Below are 11,799 nucleotides of genomic sequence, written 5' to 3' on the forward strand. Positions count from 1 at the left end.
ACATGAAGACGTTTCTGACTTGACCGCCTGAGGTTATTATGGGCTGAGAAGGATGCACAGGAGGAGAAGAAGCTCACAAAACACTCACTGACTGCTTCGGCAACTCTGGTGAAAGATGCACGGACATTATTCCAACTCGAAATGAGAAAGTGCTGACATAAACACGAGTATTTGCTTATTTTACCGACCGTACACCATAAGGTGATGTCCCCAAGTGCGGACAGCGGCTGGGGACTCCGATGATGCGTTGCGTATTCATCCTCAGCGGCTGCCGCAACGACTCCGCATCCAATCACATTACAAACTGGATTTGTTATGTGGGCGACGTGATTTTAGTAGGAAATCCGTGAGCTGTACACCACAGGCACACGCACGCACGCACACACACACGCGTCCCCAGTCTGTCATGTCAGCTGCACATGGCGCTGCCTCCCGCTCGTGCTGACCGGACAGCCGAACATCGCAATCTGTCCTCCGGCCGCTCCTCTACTCACCTCCTTCCGTGTGGATCTTCTTCGATTTCCGTGTAAAATGCATGTTAGAAGGCTGGCGGGTGAGCGCAGGCGTTCAGAACGAGCTGGCATTCCTCTCCTTCATGGAAACGGAGTCACGCTGAGCGTGCGGATGCGGGCGGCCGGTAACTGAAACAGACGAGGATGACAAAGGCACGCCATGATGAGCGCTAGCCAGACAGCCGTCGCATCATTAAGCCGAGGCAGCGCGATTCGCGCGGATGGCTCCGCGGGATGCTGCTGGAGTGTGGCGCAGGGATTGCGTTAATTAGCCCCCACAAAGGGAGGGGGATGTTGGTGTGTGTGTGTGTGTGTGTGTTAGGGGGGTGAGTGTCGGAAGAATTGGGGCCCTTCGCCAGTAAAACGACACTAAAGGACTTGTTGACTGAGCGCTGGTCTCATTTTGAACGTTTTGTTTAAGGCGAATTCGTTATGTTAATAAGTCAGCGCACTTGTTGCAGACAAAGCTGTTATTGTTTTAGATCAAGTATTTATTAGTCTAATTTACTATTTACATTTAAAGTATTTATTAGCCAGAAATAAAATCCACAGACCGCACGTGAGCACATTTTATTGTTTTCCTTTCCGTGTTAGAAGTGGCAGACAGCAGAGAAGGCAATAGTCTGCCTCAGCTACTGCAGTTTTTCTCTCACTGTGTGGGTGACACTGTAGCCCCCTTATGTGAGCATGTGTATCTTGAGATGGTCTGGTGTCCCGTCCAAGATTGTAACTGCCACCAAAAGGCATCCAGACAGCACTGCACAGTTTTTGGTCTCTGTCTAGGCCTGCACTACAGTATGTTTAGCCCCCAAAATCCAAATCCTTCTTTTGCCTTGAACAGGTTACATCATTAAATTTAAGTTAATTGGTTAATGCATGAATGAATTAAATTTCTGCTTAAATGTAATTAATTTGTGCATTACTTTATTTATTCTAACCTTCTTCCAGCAGTATGAGGTGCAAGGTTGGTGCCCACCCTGTCTAGTCCAGACACTAACAGTGGGCCACTAGTTGCTTAAATACCAGGTTAGGTGAGGTCAGGGAGCATGCGCTGGTGCACCGCACGACACAAATGAAACAGTTTGGTCTCCCCTAGGCAGACATGCAGTCCTTTCCCAACCCCCAGAAATGACCATCTATCTGTTGCGGCCAGATGTTATATGGTTAACCCCTTGGCCTGGTCCTGCCACTTGGGTCATCAACAAGGAGGATATTGTGAGTAGGATCACCCTTAAGGAGTCGCGGCACATGACCATAGTGCCATAATTGACAATCCCTCACAATGGAGGTAATGTGCCTTACTTGGGGCTCTGTGAGCAACTGCTCATTCAACACAAAGTCAAACCAGCGGTACCCAAGGATTCTACGAAGAGACACAGTACCAAAGGAGTCCAGTCTTCAAATCAAGTTAGTGGATAGCGCCCATGTCTCGCAAACATATAGCAAGACAGAAAGCACCAGGACTCTAAAGACTTGGATCTTTGTCCTTTTGCACAGATATTGGGAGCGCCACACACCCCTTTCCAGCGACCTCATGGCCCCCCATGCTCTCCCAATCTGTCTACTGACTTCATAGGAAGAGTCACCAGAAATATGAATGTCACTGCTGAGGCAAGTAAACCTCTCAACAAGGTCGACACTCTCTCTTCAGACAGACACACCGCTGATAGCTGTGCCCAAGAGGTCATTAAAGGCCTGGATCTACGTTTTTATCCAAGACACTCACAAGCCCAGACACTCAGACTCCTCGCTCAATCTCTTGAGAGCCCCAATCTGAGCCTCCATTGACTCCACGAAGATCACGGCATTGTCAGCAAAGTCAAGATCAGTGAATCTTTCTTCAACAACAGATTCCCCAAAGTTGCTGGACCCCATGACCCTGCCCAACACCCAGTTCATGCACGCATTGAACAGAGTAAGAGAAAGAACACATCCCTGACGAACACCAGAATCAACTGGGAAAAACTCCAATTAAGTACCAACACTACAAATCTACAACATCACCTTTACAATTTATTCTGCATTATGTTGCATTTATGTTGCACCAATTTATTATTGTTTAACTTGATGTTTAAAATGCATTTGACTTTGTTAATTTGGGAATTACATCTCTCTATTATAAAAGGAAATCCTGAGACGAGACTTTCTTGGAGATAATTTCAACTCCCTTGAGAGATAATTTGAGATCCTGCGAGACAAGACTTTTTGCCGAGAGATTTTGACAAGTCCCGCCCTCCTCTTAAACATTTACAACCACGCTAATACTCCAGTCACTTCTCATTCATCTGAATGCTATTGTCAAACACAGTTCCTGTGCTCTTAGCTCCAACCGAGGTCGGAAATAAAAGACAAAGAGTAGAAGACAAAGTAGAACGTTGTAAAGAGGTTCAAAAACGTTGGAGTGATACACATGCAGAGCAGGTTAGAGATTATGAAAGTACTAAAATTCGAAAGTCTCAAAAACTGATAGTAAAGATCGCATTAGTACTAACAAATGGAAATTATTACTCGGTGAAATAATGGAACAGCGAAAAGAGGTCGAATATATGGACATAGGTGATATGACAGAAGTATGTAGATATTGTTTGGCTAAGTCGGAGACTTGTAGATCGTCTAATTCGTGTTGCCATCAAGGAAAGGTAGTGTTTCGTCCCAATAAAGAGGCGTATCCGCAAGAATTAAAAGATTTATTGTTTGGTGAAAGTGAAATCCACATAAGCGAGTAGCAGAGACATGAAGTGGCTGGTGCATAGTGCCCGCCCAGGGTTGGCGAGCAATGTGAGCAGGGGGCAGAACCCCCTAGTTTAAAAAAACATTCCATTTCGCTCTCCTGTTCCTTGTAATGTTGCAGGCAGTTTAGAGTTTCATGTTAATGTTTTGTCTGTTGTTACAGTTTTTCTTAAATGGTGGAACACAATTCCAGAAAGATAGTTCACATTCTCAGAACAGTTAATACAAACCACACAACACGATTTCAGTTTGCAAAATAATACACATCATAACAGAATGCCGTGAGATGCTCAAAATAAATGTTCCAAAAATGCTGAGATGCTTAAAATACTGAAATGCATTTGCAAAAGCAAATAACTGCATGAAAACAGATTTCATCGAAATAGGAGGCTTTCTTTGACATTCCTTAAACATTGGCAATTAAAATTGGACCTACACACCAGTAAAAAGAAATGTTCAGTTGAAAGGTTCATTTGTTTTATGATCCATTTGAGGCTTGGTGTGATATGATACAGTAGTTTGAATGTACATTTTTATATGCAGTCCTGTTTAGATCTATTTTCCTTATCCTTGCTCAATTTCAATCAAGTTGTACACGCAAAAAAGAACATATACACTGAAAGACTAACAATTCATGACACCAAAAATTTTGTTCAGTGTTTTCAAGATATTTATTCACATGAAAGTGTGATAAAAATGTCGATACATTATGAACAGCAACAAAAACCCTATGCTGACGTTACGTAAAAAATACAAAAAATACACAAAACGTTTATTCATTCTCTCTATCTCCTGTGGATCAGGCCATAAGTTTTCATAAACATCGCATCTTCTACTTTCTCTTGCAAAGAGGGCAGATCTGACTAGTTGACTAGATTTTTACCACTGTGTTTATTTGTGAATGTGGGTATATTTTATAAATACACATGCATATCAGTATACATGCATTTCACTTTTTTCAATTGCTGATAAGCATTTTTCAATGCTGAAGTTACATTTTCAAAACCCTTCGCACAGTTATTATATCATTACAGCAGTTTATGTGGTCCAAGCTGTGGTTCTGTTCTCTTTACATTCACACAAAATGCATTCATTGTTCACATGCTACGAAATTAACTGCTCTGCTACGGGTAACAAATGATTTCCTTATGGCAGCAGACTCTGGACAAACCAGCATATTAATTCTGTTAGACCTCAGTGCAGCATTTGACACTTTCAGACATGACACTCTACTGTCCAGAATGGAGAACATGCTGGGTATCTCTGGCACTGCCCTCCAGCGGTTCAAGTCCTATCTGACTGATAGGCAAGAGTTTGTTGGTCTTGGCAACAGCAGATCCAACTCAGCGCCAGTCACACAAGGAGTTCTGGTATTGATGCTGACAATCTTAACAATTTCTGGCCTATTTTCCACTTACCTTTCCTGTCAAAAGCTCTTGAGCGTGTTGTAGCCTCCCAGCTCACCAATTACTTAACGTCTAATAATTTGATGGAACCCTTTCAGTCTGGTTTCAGGGTGCAGCACAGCTGTGAAACTGCTCTGCTACGGGTAACCAATGATGTGCTTATGGCAGCAGACTCTGGACAAACCAGCATATTAATTCTGTTAGACCTCAGTGCAGCATTTGACACTGTCAGACATGACATTCTACTGTCTAGAATGGAAAACATGCTGGGTATCTCTGCCACTGCCCTCCAGTGGTTCAAGTCCTATCTGACTGATAGGCAAGAGTTTCTTAGTCTTGGCAACAGCAGATCCAGCTCAGCGTCAGTCACACAAGGAGTTCCACAGGGCTCTGTCCTCGGCCCTCTTCTCTTCTGTATTTATAAGCTTCCCCTTGGCCATATTATTCGTAGCTATGGACTGGGTTATCATTTTTATGCAGATGATACTCAACTCTACTTCAATGTTAAAAGTGGGACTTCATTAGAGCTTTCTCAGCTAACAACCTGCCTTAGTGAAATTAAAACCTGGATGGAGGAGAACTCTTTAAAATTAAACTGCAACAAAACTGAACTCCTGTAAATTGGGACTAAAATGCAACTTAATAAAATGAGCTCCTTCCCAGTCCATCTTGGTGGTGATCTCATCAGACCTGCCTCTACTGCAAAGAATCTTAGTGTCATTTTTGATTCCTCCCTCTCTTATTCCACCCACATAAACCACATTAAGAAACTTTCTTACTTTCACATCTGTAACATATCCCGTGTTCGCTCCTTCCTCTCCTTCTCTAATGCTGAGAAACTTGTCCATGCTTTTATCACATCCCGCATAGATTATTGTAACTCGCTGTTGGCAGGTGCCCCTTCTAATCTTATATCACATCTCCAGTTTATTCAAAACTCAGCTGCAAGAGTCCCTACTCGAACCAGCAGCAGCGAGCACATCACACCGAATCCTGCTCCGTCTTCATTGGCTCCCTGTGTCTTACAGAATCGAATATAAAATCCTACTAATAACCTACAAAGCCTTAAACGACCTTGCGCCAAACTACATCAGTAGTTACACAGTGATGTGCCTGCCTGCCCACTAAGGTCCTGTGATTCTGACAATCTTGTTGTGCCCCACACTAATCTACACTCCATGGGTGACAGCAGGGCCTTCAGCTGTATAGCGCCCAGACTCTGGAATGACCTACCGAAATTAATCAGGTCAGCTGACTCCATGAATTCTTTTAAAAAACAACTCAAAACTCATCTGTTCAGGAAGGCTTTTAGCTCTACTTGACTTTATTACCCTTCTCTTAGTTTACCTCTCTGTCAAGATGCTCATGTAACCTGTATGTGTGTGTGCTAGACCATTAATTGTGTTGTCTGTTAGGCTTTTTTTCTCTGAATTCACTATCTTAATCTTCTATATTTATTTATTTGGTTTGTACAATGCTATATACTGTATACCCTGTCATTCTTTCTTATATTCTGTAAGTGCCTTGAGCATGGGAAAGGCGCTATATAAATAAAATGTATTATTATTTTATTATTATTATTATTATTATTATTATTAAAATTCATGGATTCTTTCTCGCTCAAAATCCACCACCAACATAACCTCATGTATTTTAAGGCCATTTTGCACAGGCATACACACTGTTTTCTAAACTGTTAACAATACATTCAAAATGGAAGTTCTACAGTTGGTTATATCAAAATAAAATAAATGTATAATACTGTAAAGTAAAAAGAAAAAATTGACCAAACATGGTTGATTCCCATTTCAACCAATTACCCAGCCAAGTGTTCTGAAGTCAGCAAAATACCATCGACATTTAAAGAGGCCATCTTTGAAATTGCCTGCTCTGTAAACATCAACATCATACAGTTTAGAAGTCTTGCAGTGAGCGGGAGAGGTTAAAAGCCAAGGAATTTGTGGTCGAAGGAGAGGAAGACCAAAGAGAGTGGTCTCTAATGAAGTAAAAACTACAATTATTGACCATGTTATCAATCATGGACTCTCCTTCAGAGAGGCAGGCTTACTATAATAATGAAATGGTTATGGAGGTGGAAACAATGACAATATCTCAAATAGTAATCTTTGAGGATGAAGTTCAGTTTATTGTGGTAAAAATACACTAGTGAGAAAGAAATATGTCCTAGGCCAGATAGGGTCCAACATTGTAATATGTGTGGCAAAATCAAATGATGGTGCAGTGTTGTGTAAACAAGTCATTGGATTGTACAACACCAAGTGCCTCATCTCATTCCTAAATAAACAGGATACTTGTATCAGAGGATGATGAAGAGCAAGTGAGGACAAATGCTCCAATATTTGTTGTGGTACGGGATGATGTGGCCTTCCGCCACTCCACTGCATTCACAGAGTGGTTTTACAGCAGGACATCCCTTTTCTTTCCCTATTCTTACATCCCATAATGGAATTCTGTTTTGCATGGAGATGGAAGGTTTACAACCAACATCTACATGACCAAATATCCTTATTGGATGCCATGGATGCCAGATGTCAAGATCCTTCTCCTGAGCACTGCTAAGGTTGGATTAGGCATGTTTGAAGATACTTCCCAGATGTATTGCTGCAGTGGCTACTAGATGGATGATAACCTGTGTCCATATCCAGAGGAGAGGCATGGTGAACCTTTTGGGGGATTACACATTCACAACTATTCAAAATAAAGACCATTGAGGTATACTGCCACATGGTTTATTCATTCTTAGACATTTTACAGAGTGAAAAGGTGTTTGTATTTTCTAATAGAGTGTTGTTGTAGACAAAAGATCAAAGTTACTTGCCAGACAATGATGATCTATACTATAGTGTTGGTAATGCTGAATGTCATTACTGTTTATTAGGTTATTATTTTGTGTGTGACAGAAGTGGAAATGTGCTAAGCTTTCAGTGACATGAGTCTCTTTTGAGACATAGATTATCTCTTTGGTGGTTGTAATGCATTTTTCCAGGTGGGATTACCTGTTTGGTGTCACTGTGTTTTGGGTGCGCAGATTCTCATTCACAAAACCCATTTAGTAGTGCGGTGCATCTTGACACAGAATAGGACACAAAGGCCACAAAGGAGAAACACAACTAACACAGTGTTGTCATCGTTAACACATCACACCGCATGTGCCCAATCAGTGATGTGTTGCAACCAATCAGTGAACAGGATATAAGCCAGTTCAAATGCAAGAGGCATGAGTGAGCTGAACTGTGATTTCAAGAGTGGAGCACAGGAGTGGAAGAGGAAGAGGAGTGCGTGTCAGAGGTGGAATGTGGGGGAGGGGAGGAAGAGCAGGAGGAAGACGAAGACCAAGAGAAAGGGCAGTGATGCCACATGACATTGGAGCAACAATTATACAGATCATGTATTGGGTCAGGGCATGGCTATGAGGGAAGCTGGACAACATGTAAAACTGAATCTAAGCAGATTCTCAGTGGCCTCTGTAGTCACGACATTCAGTGAAGAAAACGGGTAATATGTCTCTTTAGTTTGTGAACGTTGCAGTACAGTACAGTAAACATATAAAGTAGGATGTCTCTACCAAAACTCAAGAAAGGGGACAGGAAACAGTTGTTCTTACAGTGCTATATTTTATCTGTATTGTACGGTATTACAGGAATCTTATCAATACAGTATTACAGAATGGACACTTCTAACAAAATGATCTGCTTTTGTAGGATTGAAAGATGAGAGTGGAAGGACACGTACTCTATGTCCTCTCCACAACAGAAGACTCTCATTGTTCATATGGTGCTTCAAAATAATGCAATTCGACTGTGTGAAATACAACTGTGGGTAATTGAAGGCAAGAGTTATATTTTGAAGAAATCAACAGCATGAGCCTTAGCACAATTGACCAAATCCTGCAACCAGACACAGATTAAATAAGCCTACTGAGTACCATTTGAGCACAAGAACAGCGAAATCAGTATGTGCAAATAAGTGTATATTCAAACTTAACTGTACTATTATATACTGCACTATTCTTTAAGTAAAGCAGGACATGTATACAGAAACATGAAGTCTGTCATGTTGTAGGACTTCTGAACTGCATTCCATGGAGGGGCCTCATTAATGCATCTTCGTGGATGAAGCTGGGTTTAGCCTGATGAAAAGGAGAAGGAGAGGTCGCAACATAGCTGGTGAATGTGCCATTATCAAAGTGCCAGGTTAGTGTGGTGGTCATCTCACTGAAAATATATATATTGTGGCGGATGCCCGGGACCCATGCCCGACTGGGACACCCCTTTGACACTGAAAGCACTGAGAGCAGCCATGGGAGGCTTATTTCTTCCCCCAGAACACTTGGTGGCAGCCCCCTGGGTTGCATCGGGACCACAATTCTGGAACACCGGAGCTCATCCCTGTTGGGCTCCACGGCAACCTCCAGGGGAAGCTGCAGGGGGGCTTCCTGAGCCTGTGTGGGCAGTAATGCAGCCACACCCGGAAGTAGGTTAATTATCACCTGAAGTATAAGAGGAGCCTGCAGCAACTATTCGAGGCGCCTGAGTCAGTAGGAGGAGGACAACGCTGCCTGGGAAGAGTGGAGGAAGAAGAGTGTGTAGGGCCTATTGGGACACGTGCCTCGCTGTCAGTCTGTGTTGGGTCGACGGCAACAGAGCGCTTTTGCCACAATATATACAGTACATAATATATACGTCTGGAGATAACTATGAGTGAATTTTCCTTAAAACTGGGTGGGAATAATTAGTCAGTTCATTAAGTATCACATTTCTAAACCAATCTAACGTCTCACGAAGGCAGCGCTCAAAGTAGGGGCAGTGATTTTGAACTGCAGAGAGCAGAGGTGCTCCCATTAACCCATTAAGCATTAACCAACAGAAAGCAAGCTTCTGATTACAATGAACCATCTACTGTCAAAAAGTCCCCTAAAACACCCCTACTAGACATAGACTAGCGAGCACATTGCATGTTTTAAAAATAAGCATAAACTGTTCTAAAAATAAACATAACCCGATGCAAGGGAAAAACCTTTCTGTAGCATCAGATTATACACTGGCTGTTAACGGCATTCATCAACGAATGGTAAACTTGACTGATATGTGGTGGTGCTGTGAATGTTCTCTGTTTTCAGCGTTATGATGACAGTGTAGGAGTTGAAGCAAACTTGAAAGAAATGGCAGCTATATTCATAAAAATATGAACTGCAAAATATACATTTGAAGTAAAAGGTGCTTCACACCCCGTCAAAAACAGCCGATAAGAGAGCTGATAATGAACAGCCACAGGAGATGCAAACATGCTATGACAAAATAGCCGCAGCATTTCAACACGTTGTGTATCCATAGACCACAATTCTTATCTAAACTCTGTTTGCTGTTTTTATGACATATTGCTATGCAACAGTTAAAATGGCAGAAAGATACTGTAGCAGATAGAGGAACTTCCTAAATGCATGGTGGTGAGCAATGTGTGTGTGTGCATCTATCTCATTACAACATGCAAATTAATTATTAAGCTTTAGTTACCTTGTGCTACTTAGCTTCTGAACGGATAACAGAAATTTTTGCTTTTCATTTTCTCTCTTTTGTTCAGCATCTTTTGTTCTCGCCTTCAAAACCCCAACAGCAGTTTAAAACTCACAGACTGGATGGCTGTTTCAGGAAAAAGCCCTAAGCATGCAGACTTTGCAGAGAAGGATTCTACCATTATTCACTACACACTTTTTAACAGGTTGTCCTCAGACGTTTATTTTCTTTTGAGAATCATGTCTGGCCCCGTGTGACTAGCGTAGCAGCAATGTAACACTATGTGCAGCCATTAGCCATGTTACTTTAGGGCCATAAAACACTGAGCATCTCCTGACATTCCTGGATCATGAGCAGGCAGAGCGTCCTGTGTATGTTGTTATTTGGGAGAATGTGGGCTTTCACTGTGGTAAGCAAATACTTAAATGTCTCTTAATAACCAGTGTTTTATAAATTATTACCTTCTAACATACTCTCCTTTCCTAAACCCTATTCAAGAATTTTTCACAGCATGGCGGTGGAAAATATACGACCGAGACCATATACCTAGGAAACTCTACTCTAGTCAATGCATGCGGCATGTGATGATATAGGAGTGAAGTCTGTTCAAGGCTGGATTCAGCATGCCAAAGTATAATTTCCCCATTGCCTGTGATGTAGATGAACTCCTGCAACCTTAACCAGTCCAGAGACATAATGTTAAGACATTGACCTGCTCTCGCACTTACCTTCTCTTCTTTACTTCCTTTCATAGCACCGTGAAGACAGGCAGTGGGGGCAAATGAATCCACTCCTTCCAGCTTCCCACCTATTACAGTTTATTTGATTGCTTCAGCCCTACTATAAGCACATTGTTAGCCTCACACTTTTTACAAAACACTACATGCAATAATTTACAAAATACTAAACATACTTGTATGCATTACACAGAGAAATATATCATGATGTCACTGCCTGGCCATTTTAAAGCACTGGCTTTCAAATGACCACACCTATGAACCCATTGGTTAAACACAACCACCAGGTGTGCAGCTTAATTGTAAAAACACCAATCAGGTTTAAGCTCTATAAAAAAGGTAACAGGTGAGTCAACAAAAATGGAAGACACCAGAGGAAGAAGGAGAGTGAGGATGAGAGGGGAGTCTGTGGAGGGCGACCTGGAAGAGGGGAGGAGATGTGCAAAGAAGAGGACCAAAATTATCAAATGGAATTCATGCTACACTAGTTGACTATGTGATAAACTATGGACTGACAATGAGGGAGGCCGGACAGAGAGTTCAGCCAAATCTCAGTAGATACACAGTGGCATCTGTAATTCTGACATTTTGTCAAGAACACAGATGAAATACATATCTTCTGTCTACAGTAAATCAGTAGCTTATTGTATGCAGTAAATTGGCACTTTTTGGTATTTGACAGTAGACTACGTGTATTTTGTTTGATCTACATAGGATTGAGGGTCGAGAATGCCAAGGAGGCACGGTCCCCATATTCTCACAAAAACAAGAACAAGAGAGAGTGATCATAAATATGGTTTTGGCAATTAATGCAACACTTATAGATATTCAAATGAACATGGTCAATGACCACACGGTTTTTAATAACGTCCAACAGGTC

The 11,799-nt window shown here is 41.9% G+C and overlaps 1 protein-coding gene across 2 annotated transcripts in view; it reads right to left on the reverse strand.

Moving 5' to 3' along the window:
* Nucleotides 1-776, reverse strand: part of atp8a2 (ATPase phospholipid transporting 8A2) — a 439,065-nt gene extending 438,289 nt beyond the window's left edge. For both annotated transcript variants that reach the window (XM_039745478.1, XM_039745476.1), the window contains exon 1: nucleotides 495-776. In XM_039745478.1, the coding sequence (XP_039601412.1) occupies nucleotides 495-537 (43 nt within the window). In that variant the 5' untranslated portion in view covers nucleotides 538-776. The remainder of the gene's footprint in view (nucleotides 1-494) is intronic.
* Nucleotides 777-11,799: the final 11,023 nt, after the last annotated feature.

The sequence above is a fragment of the Polypterus senegalus genome, chromosome 2, assembly GCF_016835505.1.
Source record: "Polypterus senegalus isolate Bchr_013 chromosome 2, ASM1683550v1, whole genome shotgun sequence".
Lineage (NCBI taxonomy): Eukaryota > Metazoa > Chordata > Cladistia > Polypteriformes > Polypteridae > Polypterus > Polypterus senegalus.